The following is a 17940-nucleotide window of genomic DNA, read 5'->3' as shown; positions in this document are numbered from 1 at the left end:
GCATATATAATAGACACTGGCCGGCCCTCAGTATGAGGGTCAAGGGAAACTGTAAAAATATCTGTAGTTTATAAATATCAGAAAAATAAGGTAGCATAAGAATGCCTCTCTAAAATAGGCCTTTTGAAAAAAATTTACAACTAAGTCAATTCTGATTATATTATATATTCAGTCTAAGTTAATATATGTTTTCATTTCACTGGTCTCTTTACATCTTCAAGTAAGATTTCTTTACAGGTACAAAACAGGTGTGTTCTTAAAAGGTTGTGAAATCAACTTTTCATAAATAAACCATACACAATTACTAGAAAAATATTTTCCTCACAGGAAGGCGAATTCTATAATAAAATGTAGAACATATTATTTTTGAAACATTGATTCCTCTCTACCAGGCTGGATTAAACAAGGATATTTTTAATCAACAATATAATACTTCCATGGCACTTTTTACTTTTACAAAGTGTTTTGTCATTTCATTTAGTAATGTTTTATCATTTATACATAATTATGCAAGGAAACACCTTTGTCTCAACAATGGATTTTATTGTATTTGTGAATTTCCAGAGGCCATGATGTGAAAAAAATCTGATTTATCTTAGCAATATCTACAGTATTATTTAACTTTATTTTATTAATTTATATTTATTTTACATCTTTTTTGTGAGAAGGTTTAGTTTAACTATAACACAGGAAAACAACAGCTATGGTGTTGAATTATCTTAAGGATTAAAGGAGTCAAGGAGTACAAAAGCCCCTGGCACACGGTAAGCAATCAATAAATGATCTTTTCCTTTACACATCTACCATTGTTCATTCACTCACTTTTCATGTGATTCTGTCTTATTCCTAGACTAGGCAACTATTTTTATTTACAGAGAAGGAAACTAAGGCAAACAGAAGTTAATCCTAAAATAGCCTAAGTCAATTGGAAATTGGCTACATTACATATCAGGCACTACTTTATCAAATGCTAGAGAAAGTGTTAGCATGACATACAACACTAAACATCTTACGTTCTGATGGTGCCAGCTGCCGCCGAACTGCTTCCCCTACCAGCTCCTTAAGTTTCTTTTTAAGGTCCCTGCTTGTTTTCTTATAGAAATAAAGATCTTTTTCCAGCTGCTGGATTTTATCTTGATACGTTTTGAAAGTTTCCATAACACCTTCTCCATCTTGCTCTATAAAACAGAAAATTATGTTTAAAATCAGTTTTAAATAAATTATTCAAATTATAGTCTAACACAGCACCCAGACTATACTTAAAGGGTCAGAATTATCTTACATATATGTTACCTGCACGGAATTGTTTCCAGCTACATTGTGGATTCTTTTTCCCATAAAATTTTCCAAAGTAGGACTGCGCCCTTAGTTACACTCCCCACTCTACCTACTACCAACAGCACATTTTCCTGAATCCTAAGCACTTTATGTGGTAACCACTTAACTAGATTTATCCTTAGGCTACTAGAAGTAGGGTGTTTTCTATAAAAACTGTACAGTTGAATAAATATCTTATTTAAGTTTTATCAGGAAATGTAGTTATATGGATTGCTATTAGTCTAGGGTTTATAGGTCCAAAAGTAAATAGTCAAAAAATAAACAAAAACCTGTCAAAAGCTAGGAAGATTAATCACAAAGGGAAACAACATACAGAGGAGAGAGAAAAGAAGGAGCATACTAGTTTATGCTGCATTACAACTTAAAGGTTCTGATTAATATTTATAAATGTCCCCTGGGTTATGCTTTAGAACCAATAGAACCCAGTTTACTGATCTTCAGAAAGTATTTATATTCAGACTTACTCGCTTACAGCCATTTTTATAAAATGGTACTACTGGTCTATAATTTTTTTTGTTCTAATTGGCTGTTCTGCAGTATTTTGTTTAAGTATATTTTTGTATTTAAAATTAACTCATCACCTTGCTTTTTACTTAAAATTAATGGCATCATAAACCAGAATACCCATGAAGTATCTTACATAAATCAACTTTTTATGTCCCATTGTTCAGATGAAACTAGAAAATTTATAAATTTTTAACATTTTCAGTTATAGCTTTGTTGTGAAAAACTTGCATTAGCTATAGAAATGGAGGCTTTTTCAATGCTCTCATTTGGCTATAGCATGAGTTTTTGTGAGAAAAGGCCAGTCATACATAAAAATTCTACTAAATACCACTTTTAGAGATATAAAATAAGACAGAACTGAATTAGGTTAAGGAGAACTTTTTTGAATACAATGATGTATGGGATCTTGCCAAAGGAATCCTGTCATTAGGCAATTGGTTGTTGATTAACCGATTATAGAATTAACTTGGAAGTAAGTACCGCAACACTTAATTCACGTATTTTTCCCATTTTCTGCTTTCACAGGTTCCTTCTTCAAGATCCCTTTTAACCCATTTCCAGCTACAGATTGATGAGAATCAGGACTAAGCAGCCTGGACCAAACCAGGTGTCACCTGGTGGTGATTTTATTGCCATAGCAACAGTCTATGTACTGGTCATGTGTGCAGGTAATGTGGTGCCTGATTGCTATAATATCTCCTTTCTATATCAAGGTTGATGGTTTAACTACTGTGCTTTGATAACAGTATGTGCCCAGCAATTCTGATCCAGGATAACTTAAATGCATAAAACATATAATCAACTGGAAATTTTAGCAAGGAGAATAATCTAGAATCTGACAAGGCCTAACATGTTAATTTTGTGAATAGAAAATAATTTAAAATCGTAGTACTATATCCCTAGGAGATAGAGAATTTTCAACTATAAATTTTCAACTGTACACTGACAGGCCAGGAGGAACTCCACATTTCCACAAAATCACTAGAGCAACAACAGAAATGAAAAGATTGTAGCAGTTCCTACATGTGGCATTGCAGGCATGAAGAGCCCTACATCAAGGTCAACGATCCCGGAACATGGTAACCAACACATGTAAAGCACAAAGTACATAAAGTGATGACTAGTTATACATATTGGGCTTTTATATAATCAAATTCTATCCTGTTTTCTTGCCCCAATACCCCACCTACACATCCCCCTTACATAACTGACCAAAAGGGGCAGTTACCTTTGAAATGATGTAACAGCAACTGCATCTTTTGCTCGTGTTCCTTTTGCTGGAGCGTCAGCCTTCGGTCACACTGCAATTTCAGATGTTCCAGTGCGGATTCCAACTCACGAACCATATTATCCTGGTCCAGAACTTTCATTTTAATTTCTTCATTCTGTAACTGGAGTTTCCGTTCAGCTTCTCGCAAATTAACCACCTACCAAATACATTTTTTGACTTTTTAAAATACGTCTTAGATAGCCTGATAGATTAATCTACTTCTCTTAGGCTATACAAAAATGAACTTCCTTAATCACTACAGTATCAGTGATTTTCACAAGGGATCAGGGTCCTTTAAATGCTTTGCAGAATGCCCAAAAAATAACTTAGCCTTTGAATTTGTTGGGATTCTGAATTGATAGCAACTTCATTTTAAATATAACGTTGCTCTATTAGTCAACTCATCCATAATTTCTTAAACCTGATCTCTGTAGTTTACATTTTACAGTTCTATACTTCTACTTCTCGAGTCTATGAGGAAAGTGAGAAGCTAAAGGCTATTGTAACTAGATAATTCCTAGTTTACCCTCAAAATGGACATGTTAAAAATAAGTGACATTTTAAAAACTATAAAGAGTTCAATTTCAGACCAGGCATTTAGTTTAATGAGTTCTTCTCTGCACTGATATGAAGTGAAAATACTTCAGAAAGTGTCTTGATAATATAATGACCTTCTCTTCAGCAAAATACTCATTTCTACCAAGATTCTCAGGCTCAGAGAATCCACAGACCTTGGCCTGGGTGTCGTGGGTTAAGAACTCTTGCTTTAGGAGCACCACAGGGTTATTCTATATCAAAGCCTAGGGCAGTACTAAACCATTTTTCAGTCCCCCAAACAGTCAGCTATCGTATGCACTTTTTTTTTTCTATTTTTCAAAATTAATTATTTTTTTAATAGCATGCACTTTTATCAATAGCTGTATGTGACTATTGACAGTGATTATCCAAGAGGAGGAGGGCTGTGCCCTCATCTTTATTTCACTTGTTTAACAGAATTATAAGTTTGTTTTAAAAATTCAGTGTTCTGTTTTTCTCAGTTATCTGAGATTTCCTTAAATTGAAAATATATTTCAGAGAAACAAATTATCTAGGCATTTAATTCATCATAACATGTATCTTAAGAGAAGACATTAGAGATGAATGTATTTCTCTCAGTGCTGTGAAACATATCTGGATCAGTAAATTTTCCAATTGATATAAAATATTTCAATTGATACTAAGCACATTTAGGTTAATATAAAAAGTATACTGTCTTTGTCTAGGATGCACCACTGCATCTTCATTCTAACGCATAGGTTATGAAGAGACAGTTCAGGTTCCCCTACCCCACAGCACCACCTATCTAGCAATGAAGGAAAGGAAGCTATAACTCGGAGGGCCTCAATTTTTCACCGATGCTGAATAGCAACATTGAAATCTAGAAAATATCCAAGAAATAGTGATCAAAGAATATAATTTAAATTCTTGTTTTTTAAAATTATTTCAAAGGCTGTCCAACTTTAAGAACCCCACAGAGTTGGGCCTACATATTTGGATAATCACAAAGCTTTCAGATGAGAATATTCAGAGCTGTAAAAAGAAATCATGCTTGTATTTGTAGTTACACCATCAAATCTTTCAACCTTTCAATTTTAAAAAATTCAAAATTAAAGTGGGATATATAAACATCTTGATAACCTCTGTATAAGAAAATATTCTACCCCTTGAAAACAAACCTTATTGAAATATCTGAAAAGAATAGCTCTAATCTCAACAGGACTCAGGCAAATGAGTTTTCCCAAGACATTTGCTTCACTATGAGAGAGATTTTGATAGGAAGCTCTAAGCGATTTCTGGCGGCTCTGGATACTTTCATTCTTGTATTCAATAGCAGCTTCCAAAGCTTCAATCCCTTCTTCAAGTTGGAAAAGTACATGTTCTTCCTAGATATGATACAATAGAAATCACTCATTTTAAATGAAATAGTAGAACCTGGACTTCGTTATACACTCAATCTCTCATGTTATTTCAGTCTTAGCGGCAATACCGGTCTACTAAATTTTAAGAAAATAATGCTTGAGTGCTTGCTTTGCTACACAATGTACTGTATGAATATATATATACATGCATATACATATGTGTATGTGTGTATATATATATATACACATAGCATATAATCTAATTGAATTCTCTCAGTAAGTCTTGTGTAGTAAAATGGAGGAAACAGAAGCTTGAATGGATTATGAAACACACCAAGGTCCCAAAGCAAATGCTGAACACACTTAAGCCAAGGAATACTCTTGAACAAAGCCTCAACTCACAGGATTAGGTGAATTGTAAAATGTCTCTCTTTTACAACTGTTAAAGTTCATATTATGTCAGGATTTCCACTAATGAGATTTGGAGACATGCTGGTGTCCCTTCAAAGATCTACCAAAACAACATAATGCTAGGAGGAAAGGAGAAATAGATTTCGCTATTAAGAACTAGTAAGCAGAGGAGAGGCTCAAGGAGGAAAAAAACCTAAGTATGGCATAAAATTTTTTTTTTAAAAAGCAATGAGGATTTAAGGACATGAAACATTTCATAAGGGTCCAATAAGATGCCACTAGAGGGAAAATATAGGCATTAAAACTGCTGGCAGCATAGCGCTTTTTCACATACCAGAAGATTTCTTCAGTAGTAGGAAAAAAAATCGGAGGAATCCTTGACCTGAAAACCTGGAAGTTTTATTGTTTTTGTTTTTGTTTTAAGGTGGTACTGGGGATTGAACCCAGGACCTCGTACATGGGAAGCAGGCACTTAACACTGAACTACATCTGCTCCACAAACCTAAAAGTTCTTGAACTATCCAAATAACATGTTATTGAGGTCACCTAGATTTTAAGTTCTTCATATCCTCACTGCCCAGCACCACTGAACCCAATGGTACTGAATGAATTGATGAAGGGAAGGAAGAGAGGAAAGAAATAATATTTTTATTTGTCCTTGGTTATGTGACCCAGATATTCTCATCACTACTTCAGTATCCCAAAGGAAAATATTATTAGTACTTCTGATCCACCTAAAGAAAAGTTAGGGTGATGACTTCCAGAACTCCTTTTCTGGAAATTCAGGAAAAAGGTATGTAATAACCCTATTTCAGTAGGAGGTTGAATAATACTTAATTTAATTTTAAGTATTTGAAAAAAAAAAAAAGTTCAGCAACCATTCTATTTTTCTGTGCAATAATTTAGTCATCAAGAATTTAATTATCTGATAATCACTCTATAAGGAGCAAGTAATATTCACCTTTTAAAGAAAAAAACAAAGTTCTGAAAGATACTTACGTGAGTAAATACGAGGAACTACAAAATAAAAGTGAATCATCCAAAGAATATATTTTAAATGCAAACTGTAATTCTAGTTTACAAAAAAAAAAAAAAAAAAAATCGTGTAAAGAACTTGACTTTATGCATGGCTGAGAAGAATTTAGTATAAATTACTTTCTCTATTTTTGGACCTCCATTAAGGAAATACTGAGATATTTTAAGTGTGACTATGTAGAACCCTGATGATCGCCCACTCCAGTGAGACCGCAGCACATAAATGTTTGTGCGTGCTCTAACCTGGCAAGAGATATAGGTTGACAAGGTGAGTGCTAGGTGGCAATGGGAAGCTGTCCCAGGATGAAAAATTTGCCACAAAACAAGCCATAGATTATCAAGAGTGACTATGACTATGTGTGCTTTTTATAGGGTAGTCCTTTCCAAACTTTAATGTGCACTGAGTTCTTGTTAAAATTCAGATTCTGATTCAGCGGGTCTGGGTGGGCCTAAGGCTCTGCATTTCTAACAAGCTCCCAGATGATACTCTTGCTGCTGACCGGGAGATCACAGTGTGAGCAACAAGGACACAGAGCAGTGGTCTCCAAACTTTTTTGATCACACATCCCTATCAGTGAAAAACAAATTTTGGGGCAAGCATTCCATAAATGTATATTTCTTTATAAATCACATGTATATTCTAATCATAAAACATTCTACTGGAATTTGAAAAGATAAAATAAATATCATCATTCTTATATTTTCTTCCCATACCTTACTTACTAGGTAGGCAACGGCTCTGTATTATTAGAAAAATAGAGTTTAAGTATTCCTTTTTTTTAATTTTAGTTGCTGTATTTTTCAGAAAAGGAGGTAGTTCATCTACATTAAATTGCTGAATAATCCTTTTCTAGTAGAATTATCTAAAATCTTTTGATCACACGTCCCATAAAAGTAATACAATTAGGAAAAACATTTTATTGTGGAAAGAGAAAATAATTCTAAGCAAGTTTAAAGAAATCAAAACAAAACATTCCACCTAGATTTTACTGACATCTTGCGTCAGATTAGAATCTTATGTTGCCAGTCGTCTGAGGTTGGTAGATCTATTTGGGAATATTAATCTTGCCTTTAAAACAGAGGTGAGAGCAGAGTCCACTTCAGAGCTCCACTAAGAAGAACCAACCATGTGGAAGATGGGTGCAGAGCAGATCCCAATGACTAAATGATGGTGCCCTATCCAATCGAGGAGGCTCATCAGTACCTCAAACCAATCCTGGGTGGCTGCAAAATAGGTATCAGGCATGGCACTGTAACAATTTCACCACAAATCCCTAAAGAAAGTTTTTAGTAGTAAAACCCAGGTGAAGTACTTAAATGTGTTTTGAGGGTGATAATGGAGCCTCTAACTCTTCTGCAAACACAATTTGCTTATTCCCATGGCTATGCCTTATTTAACAATGTTCTATCGAAAGCAGCCTTCTCTCTTCTATCTGCCAGTATATACCATGTTTTTCATAATTCAGCTCAAGATTACAGTCCACCCAGGCTACCTTCATGAATATTACCCCCAAACTGCATTGCTTTCCATAAATATTTCAACAGCTAGGTTTTGTTACATTATCTGTAACTTGCTTTTTGGTGTTCTTCAGGGTTTAAGGTTTTCTTTTGTCTCTTCTTCCCAGAGAGTATGGACTTCTCAAGAGACAAATAATACTTTCTGCTTTGTTTCTCTCATATGGCCTAGTAAAACTCAGGGGTAGGAAGGACTTCTTTAAATATCTTTAATTCTTTCCGAATCTTATTCCCATACCTTATATTCTACAAACTTGGGGCTCCATTTTAATCACTTCAGGGCGAGAATCTGATACTGTGAGCCTATGCACAGCTACACAAGTTGTTACATAACGGCTGTGAAGGCTGATAACAATCCTTCAGCTGCCACTTAGCCCTCATCAAGTTAGTCTTCAATTCCTTTCATCAATTCAATAAGCAATCAACTAATTGCATGTTATCCTTTTTCCTGTTCCTTCTTGGCAAACCCCCTTAACTTTCTCTCACTCCAATCCAAAACATCACAAGATGCCACAAGATGCATGATTCCCAGCTACCCACCTTCTCTTAGGAATTTTCCCTTGATAATGGCAAGGACATTTGATAAAGCTTTTGATAATGGCAGGACATCAACAATAAATATTTGCAGGGAAAATTCAGGCTCAAAAAGTCATCTTTGTCTGGACAAAGTAAGGAACAGGTATCACTGTCAACTGAATTAAAATTTTGAAAACAGGAAAAGTGTGGAGTAATCCAATAGCCAATAAAGAAATATTTTACAGTTAGAAAAAATGAAAGTGAGTGAGAGGAACTATATGTTCCCCCAGATGAAAAATATTTATAACTAAAAGGAATTGTATTGGGATTTGAATGTTGTGAGTATAATTGGCTGGCCACAGTGTAGGATCTGCTCATGAGCAATGGGCCTTTCTCAACCAAGGGGCCACTAAAGAATTAACCCTCGTTGTCCCGGGCATCCATTCCATGCCATGAATTACGTGGTATCAGTCAAGAAGGATACAAAGAGAGAAGTTAGATTCTATCCTTGGAAGAAATGAGAAAAGAGTCCTTAGATTTTTTGCATTCTGTGATTTCAGACAAGAAACCCCAGCTGAGAAAGGCCGCCCTCAATCCCTGGTAATGCCAGGAAGGGGCTATGTCCATGGACCTCTATATGGGGACAGCGCAGTTTCTAGTCAAGCACGGGTCATGGCACTATGTGGGTGCCGGGGGAAATTATTACATTTGAAGAATTCTCAATGAAACAAAGTTTACCAGATTTATCATTTTTATCTTTATATGACAAAGACCAAGGATATTATCCAAGTGATCCATCATATAGCACTTCCAGTTCCAAAGAATACTGACTTACTTCAGGTGACAACACTCTACCATTTTTAAGTTTCTCATCCACACTGTTTCTTTGTTTCTGGAGTTGATCCTTTTCTTTTTGGAGGGCTTGAACTTGTTCTGAAATCTTTATTTTTTCCTCAGCTGTGCTGCTTTGGAGCTGAACTTTCTTTTCAGATAACTCTTGGTCTAGCAAGTTCAGGCGTGTTGATAATTTCAAACTATCTTTGTTTAATGCCTAAAAAGATACAACCCACAAGACACCCCCCCCCCCCAACATGTTATTAGAAAACTAGACTGCATTTAAACTAGGGAAAAAATAGAGAAATTACTAAATGAATGTATTTTTACATTTATGTGAATTTTGGGGGGGTTATTTTCTAAAACCTTAAGAAGGCTTTTTTTAAAAAACATAAATTCAAACTATGAATTTACTACCAATTATTGCTTTGGCCATACTGGACAACACAACATAGGTTTAGAAAGGTAGTATTTTTCATTATTTTCTAAACTGAACTGCTTTTCCTTGGCCTGTTATAGAGGAGAATTATTTTTAAGTTTCCTAGAGGTTAGGATTGGGTATGCTGTTCTTTAAACATACCATTTGTTTCTACTCTTAATTGATTCTGGTCAGAAAATATGGCCAATTAAATTTATTGAGATCTTTCCTATGGTCCAATTTAGGATTATTTTAAAATTATTTTCATCATTTATTTATATACATATACATACATATACACACACTACTACAACATTTATAATAAAAATCGGCACCCAATCTTTTCACCTAAGTCTCACTCCCCAGAAACAATCACCTCCAACCTTCTTAGCTATTTCTTCTGGTGTTTACATCCATGTTTCTAAATAACATTATCAGTTTAGACATTTTCTATTACGGAAGACTAGGATTAGCACTCTGCACTCTCTTCTTCCCCTCCCCCCATTCCCCAATATCAGCTGTTACAATTTTTAGTAAAATCAATAATCAGTTTACTTTATTAAGACCATGTGAATACTACTCATAGCTGTACTATCTCGTATACAATGATCATACTTCCATTTGATACAACTTAATTTTTTCCTGTAATTTAATTTTGAACCTTATAACTAATTTTTCTCAGGCTCTCCAACAGAATTATAAAATTCCTTTTAACACTTTTTTTCACATGATCCAATTCATCAAGAAATCTTTTCATTCTGTTTCTGAGCCACCACCACTAGAAACATTTTGTTGGCACTTCCATCCTCCTGCTTCAAAATGGACTAGATGTCCTGGGACTTAAATTTGGTATTATCTTAGGGATAGTCACGTTGGATCACATTTCAGGATCTTGAGTCTTCTTCTTCCTTGATTTATGCCTTCATTTTTGTGAAGGACATCCCCAATAGTTTCCTGAGATGAGCTAAATGGTAGATAGTAATTTTGTTTGTGTTTGTTTTACCTGAAAATGTCTTTTTTCTTTTTTCTACCTTCACGTTTGATTGAAAGTTTGGCAAAGTAGAAAATTCTTGATTGGAAATCATTTTCACTCAGGAGTTTGAAGATTGTTCCAGGCCTTTTAGCTTCTAACAAAGAAGGCTGAACAATCCAATGCCATCCTGATCTTGAGATTTATAAATGACTAATTTTTTTTTTTAATCTGGAAGCTTTCAGGATTTTATTTTTTCCCTCAGTTACTCAAACTTCACAATGATATGATTTGAGCATTCTTTTTGCTGGGTCTTTTATGGGCTAACTCAGTCTAGAGTCTCACCTCTTCAGTATCGAGAAAATTTCTTATGTTCTTGTTATACTCCTCTCTTCTAATTATTCTGTTGTACCTTTCTGGAATTTCACTACTTAGATACTGAGTTTACGGATTTATATGCCAATATTTTTTCTTCCATTTTCTATTCATTTTTCTTTTATTTAGTTTCTGGGATATTTCTTAAATTTTATCCTCAACTCTTAATTTCCAAGTTTTTTCATGTTTTTAATAACATGCAGTTCTTGTTTTATGGATACAGTATAATCTTTTACCAACTTGAAGATGTTCATGTTTTGGAGGTTTTCCCTGCTCTATGCTCTATCTCTAATTTCTCCAAGTTCCCTTTTTCCTTTTGGTCTCTGTCTTTAACATTAGTGCCATCCCTGAAAGGTCCATTCACACTTAAGAGGTGAGTACTAAAAAGCTGATAAGCCATGTGTAGGGTGAGATTTATCAACAAATGGACTTCCCCATAGGGCCTACCTGGGATCTGACCACTTATAGGTATTTTCAAAGGGCTGTTTCAGAGAAGAATCCTTTGATCTTCTTCTGCTGGTAAGTATAAGCCTGGCTGCCAGCATTCTAGGATCCAGGTAAGGATTAGGAAATGGATATCTCAGTCATTCACTTATTCCCTGTTTGCAGTATTTTGGCTTACTCTAGTTCAATTCTTCAGAAAATAAATCCTGTTGTCCTATAGGGACATTATGCCTCACCCTTGCTTTCTGAAAATCTTGGTCCCAACATTTCTGAGTCTTTTTGATGGTCTATATAAATTATATTTCATCAAAGCTGTTATTAAAAAAAAAAAAAAAGCTAACACTTAAAAGCCTTGAGTCTGATTTGTGTCCTTCTCTAGTTAATTGGATTTCACCATCTTCCATTCTGCTAAGTCAATAACCACTCATCTCTTTGCTTTCTATCTTATAAACATACTTTTATAATCTTTTCTCTTCCTTTATCTCTTCTATTGCTTCTTTTCTCTTATGGGTATATACCTTCTTAAAAAAGAAGCACTGAGATTTAATTCACATACCATATTATCCACCCATTTAAAGCATACAATTCAGTATTTTTAGAATAATCACAGAGTTGTACAACCATCACCACAATCAATTTAGGACATTTAATCACCCCAAAATGAAACCCCATACCCTGTAAAAGCCAGAAAAAGCCTCTCATTTTAATTTCCTCTCATGCATTTCCTTGGTCTGCCAGCAGATGGTGCTCTCTGGCAGCCTTCTCAGTTCAATCCCTGGTGGGACAGAGTTTGCTGAAATACGGACAGCAACAGTATGGCAGAGGATCCAGCCTGTAAGCTATTTAGAGCCTTGCAATTCAAACTTTTTCAGAGGCTGTTCTCCAACCTTTGCTTGCAGCCCCCTCCCTTTTCCTGCATTGGAAATAATCCCCCCCTCTTCTCCACCCTCAACAACCCTCAATCGGGAGGGTGACTGAGAGGGTTGGACCTCCTAGTTCTGAGCTGGCTCCCGAGGTAAATAATGGTGTGGACCCTCCCCATCTGGCAGGGCTCACAGAACACAGCAGACCAAATTTATGGGTCAAGAGCTAAGTCAGCCTTAGGCTGTGTCCTTTTCTCTCCGGTTTCCTGGAGGGGTAGATCCCTGTGGCCCGCTCTGTCAAAAGCTGCCACCCCAAGGCTGGAGAATTCAAACTTGTCTACTCATAGTGGGGTAAGGGTGCCAGTGGCTGCAGCTGCAGCTTCTATTCATGGTCTTTCTGTTGAGAATTTTTCCAGTGCCTCTCTTTCTTCTGGATGGTGTCCACCCTTTTCCTGATATCCTAAACCCTAGAACATTTTTTTCCAGGCCGGTTTCTGCCTGTCTGCTAGCGATTTTTGTCTCAAATAATCAATTTTGCTTTGATCTGTGGTTTTCATTTGTTTGTACTCACTACCTACCTTAGAATGTTCTCTTTCCTAGATCATTCTCTTTGAAACTAGAAAACACTTTTTTTCTTTAATTTGAAGTAAATGTATTAAAGGAAAAACATTTTCCTATTCATCCCTTTTTCTTTTTTCCTTGTTTTAAAGATTCTTTTGTGATATACAATGTATCATAAAGGTCTCAGGTAATTTTCTTCTACTTACTTTGATTTTTTAATCTCCTTTGTTGTCATTTATATATTTTAAGGGCCAGCTTTTAAAACTTAACCCCACCATCCAGTTTGAGGAAGCTACCTGGAAACAAGACCAGCAACAAGTCTGGATGGAGGGGCTGTCCCTACCCCAGTATCCAGCAGCTTGGTGCCAATAGATATTTCAATGTGGATTGGGGAATAGAAGACAGAGCAGAGGTAAGGACAAGTCCCCAGCCCTGTCTACTTCTTATATCGAGGAGAAGAGGTTAAGAACATGCCACCATCAGCTCATATTCTAGCAGTCTAGATGTTGGCTGAAAGGCAGGTCTAATAGAGCGCAGGTCACTGAGCCTGTTCCATGGCTAACTGCACAGACTGACCCCAGACCCAAGGCCTGCTGGAGGGAGAAAGTCCTACTCCAGTCTGGGGCAAGCCAACTTCATTGTCAGTTACTGTTGTTATAGCTGAAAATCTTCTCTTAAAAATATTTATAGATATATCCAAAAAAAGTAGTTCTTGATCTGTCTACTCCCTCCACAATAATTCCTGTTTCAATACCTGAAATCATAAGACCATTCCTTTGACTGAGTCATAAAATCCAAGTTTTCCATCAAAAATTGTTATAAAGACACCCAAAAAGTCTTTATAATTTGAAAAATTAACACATCTTCATTACACAAAATTTCCTTCTTTTACAGGACCTATTAGATATTTTTCAACTCTATTTTTCCATATTATAAATGTTCACTTACAGTATTAAATGGGACAATTTAATTAAAATTATCTACTAAAGTTAGTAAATAAACCATAACTGGAAGAACATTGAACATTTTACTTCAAAACTGCAATAAATTTTAGAGATGAAAATCTGGGTCATTTGTTAAGCAGTAATAAGCAAAATAAACTGAAAACCTGAAGAAGAGATTTCTTTTGGATTCTAACTTTATAATGATTTAATTCACTTTTTAGAGAAAAAAATCTTACAATTTAAATGGCTCACAACAAGAAGCAAATAGTATATTAAATAGCATACCTGACTAGACCTCAACTTCTTATTTTCCAGGTGGCTCTTCTCCTGTAACAGGGCCTCCTTCTTAGAAACTATGGCCTCCCGCTTCTTTAAGTCTTCTTCTAGCTCTTCTAATTCTTGGCGTTGGTTTAGAACTTTTTCAACTTCTTCATCTAACCATTTCTTTTGTTCATCCAATTTCTACATTAAAATTCCAAAGAAATGTTACTTGTTTTTCCTTATGCCATATGATAATCATGTAATTTTGGATTGGCTGAAACATCTGAAATGATCATTTTTAAACTGTCAGTGAAAATTAAAAATCAATTTTCCTATTTGAACCCTCAGGAAGTAAGTGGTTACAGTGGTATTTTACAAAGAACTAAAATAATGCACCAGAAGTTGGTTGTACAGAACAAATGTACATTAATGATACAAGATGTTAATTTCAGGCAAAAATACAACCAAAGCAAATTATGGGGAATAATGTATAGTAATATATTAACAATTTTCCATTAAGGGTTAAAAATAAAAAAATAAAAAAAGGAAATATACTAAATGAAAGAAACTAGACAAAAGGTACTACATATGGTTTGACTCCATCTATACGAAGTATAAATACAAATAAATTAGAGAGAAGGAAATAGAATAGCAGCTATATATGGCAGGAGAAGGATAGAGAGGTTGAGAAATGACTGTTAAGGAGTAGAGGTTTTTGGTCTGGTTTTTGTTTGTTATTATGTTGGAGTAATGAAAATGCTCTAATATTGATTGAGTGATGAATATACAACTCTATGATTATACCAAATACCACTGATTGTACACTTTGGATGGATTGTATGCTTTATGAATATGTAGCAACACAATTATTTTAAAAAAAACATTTCAGGGAAACAAAAAAATTAATTGCAGAGAGTTTCTTTTTGGATTGATGGAAATGTTTGGGTAACGGATGGTGGTGGTGGTGGCACAATATTGTGAACATAATTAACAGCACTGAATTGTATATTTGGATATGGTTAAAAGGGGAAATTTTAGGTTGTATATATGTTACAAGAATAAAAACTTAAAAAAACAAAACAAAAAAACAGGACTGTACAACACAGTGAACCCTACTGAAAATGATGGACTATAGTTAATAACAAAATTGTAAAAACAATCTTTCACGAATTGTAACAAATGTACAACACTAATGCATGGTGTTAATAATAGGGTAGTATATGGGAACTCTCTCTTATGCATGACTTTTCTTACATTTCTGTAAACCTGCAACTTCTCTAAAAAAAACAAACGACAAACAAACAAAAAAAAACTGCCCCAAATATGTTAAACGGCCTCGGATTTTTTAGCTTAATAAAGACTATTTTCTTTATATGCATTGAGTTCTCAGGAAGTGCTGGGAATCTTTTTCCCTGTTGGAGAAGTGTATACTTCTGTTAAAGCACTGTTGGTTGCTCTAGTAACTTGTCTCCTCCACTTGTGTCCCTTGATTGATTGCAGGGGCTGTGCTTTCCATCTCTCTAACCCCAGTGCCTAAAATATTTCCTGGCCCATGGTTGCCATTCCATAAAATGTTAAATGAATGAGAAAATGAATGCCTACTTCAATTAATCAATGAATTGAATACATGAATTCATACATGATACATGATGGAACAAGGAAATCCAATCTGCATCATAGCTTGTTGACATCAAATAATTAGAAAATAGAGCTGGAAAGATCTCCAAAACAAACATCTTAGTACTCTCTCGAATTAATGAGTACAAATGAGTACAAACATGAATGGACAAGTACTGTCCAAGATGAACTCCATCAAGCCCCTGTGTGCCTTGTGCACATAGTTAATGAAGCAAGCAAGGCCACCAAAGTAACAAATTACAGGTGAGCGGATCAATACAGTAATATTTTCCAGTTCTTCACAAACCTGATATAAGGTTCCTAGAACTCTATACTAAGGCAATGAAAAAGAGAGCAAAGCAGTCAGGCAAAAAATATCCAGAGTTATGCAGTCTTCCATTCAGAGCTAGACAGTATGGGCCTAAAAGCATTATCACATCAGAATAACATGGAAACCTAAAATAATAGCTCTACAATTATTGGGAACAAGAAGGGTATCCCAAAATAACTAAAGAAATGCTTTAACCCTTAGAAACTCATATACTATGAAGTATAGCAATTAATTTAAACATAATCTACAAACTTTCTTGACTGGGCACTGTGCTGTGAATGGGGTTTGACAGATGAAAACGACATCCTCTGTAAGCTCTAATTGGGGTGACAGATAAAAAACCCAAAGAATTATGACTGTTGATGCTGTATACAGCTAAACTCTAAGGTGCTAAGTAAACAAAAATAGAGGGAAAAATTGATTCTATCTGGGAAATGGGACAAATGTCTATGCCAGCATCCCAGGGGAGGTAGTATTTTTGTGTGATTTGAAGAATGGGTAGGAATCTGCTAGCCTAATACAGGTTTTTGGAGTATAAATGGATTCTGCATTTGATATAAAAAAGGTTGTATTTGTGTAATTCAGTATGTCTTAGTAACTTTTCTGAAAATATTTCGATTATGTTGTCTCCCTTTTGTAGTAAAAGATCCCACTACACAGTTCCATTTAAATATTTTCTTCTTATAAAGGAGTGTCATATCAAATCAATGTCCTACTATAAGGTCTTTGGACACTTATATTGAGTAACTTAAAATTTTGTCCTTGTTCATAATAATAGTCAAATTCTGGAAAATGAATGCTTGCTTTACAAAACTAAGAGACATGAATTTATTTTATTTTTTTAACCCAACACAGCTGGTACAGCTGCAGGAATCTTTTTGTCATTGGATTTGTTAAAAATTTAATTCCAGGGAAACGGACTTTGGCCCAGTGGTTAGGGCGTCCGTCTACCACATGGGAGGTCCGCGGTTCAAACCCCCGGCCTCCTTGACCCGTGTGGAGCTGGCCCATGTGCAGCGCTGATGCGCGCAAGGAGTGCCGTGCCACGCAGGGGTGTCCCCCGCGTAGGGGAGCCCCACGCGCAAGGAGTGTGCCCCGTAAGGAGAGCCGCCCAGCGCGAAAGTGCAGCCTGCCCAGGAATGGCGCCGCCCACACTTCCGTGCTGCTGACGACAACAGAAGCGGACAAAGAAACAAGACGCAACAAATAGACATAGAGAACAGACAAGGGGAGGGGGGGATTAAATAAATAAATAAATCTTTAAAAAAAAATTTAATTCCTTAACATTTGGGAAAATGGGCCTCACTATTCTGTACTTTCCTACACCTATCCCTCCATATAACCTCTTCCACCAAGAAATTTTTATGGCTGTGCAGCTTGGAATTCAGAGAGAATTCTTTAACCAATTCTAAAATATACCAGTAAAATAATAACTGGGAATATATCCATGTCGTAAACTTTACCATTAAGAGATAACAAAGTTTAGGAAGAGAAAACAAATACATGTTCCAAAATTCAGGTGGAGATATATATATATATTTAATTCCCTTCCCCCTCCCTCCCTCCAGTCTGCTCTCTGTGTCCATTTGCTGTGTGTTCTTCTGTGTCTGTTGTATTCTCATTAGGTGGCTCCAGGAACCCATCCTGGGACCATCTGGAGTGGGAGAGAGGTGATCAGTCTCTTGCTCCACCTCAGCTCCCTAGTTTGCTGCGTCTCATATTGTCTCTTCTCTGTGTCTCTTTTTGGTTGCGTCATCTTGCTGCATCAGCTCTCCATGTGGGCAGTCTGCTCTCCTGCACGGGACTGCACTCCTTGCGGGGGCCACTCCTTG

The 17940-nt window shown here is 35.7% G+C and overlaps 1 protein-coding gene across 5 annotated transcripts in view; it reads right to left on the bottom strand.

The window, feature by feature from the left end:
- The window catches only part of KIF27 (kinesin family member 27), a 98905-nt gene that overhangs the window by 12633 nt on the left and 68332 nt on the right, over positions 1-17940 (bottom strand). For all 5 annotated transcript variants that reach the window (XM_012519102.4, XM_023584321.3, XM_004449459.5 and 2 more), the window contains 5 exons: positions 14185-14361; positions 9326-9541; positions 4831-5037; positions 3074-3272; positions 1014-1178 (listed from right to left, as the gene is read on the bottom strand). In XM_012519102.4, the coding sequence (XP_012374556.1) occupies positions 1014-1178; positions 3074-3272; positions 4831-5037; positions 9326-9541; positions 14185-14361 (964 nt within the window). The remainder of the gene's footprint in view (positions 1-1013; positions 1179-3073; positions 3273-4830; positions 5038-9325; positions 9542-14184; positions 14362-17940) is intronic.

This window comes from Dasypus novemcinctus, chromosome 8 (genome assembly GCF_030445035.2).
Source record: "Dasypus novemcinctus isolate mDasNov1 chromosome 8, mDasNov1.1.hap2, whole genome shotgun sequence".
Taxonomy (NCBI): Eukaryota; Metazoa; Chordata; class Mammalia; order Cingulata; family Dasypodidae; genus Dasypus; species Dasypus novemcinctus.
Note: the sequence above shows the minus strand (reverse complement) of the source record. Positions and strands in the feature narration are given on the sequence as shown.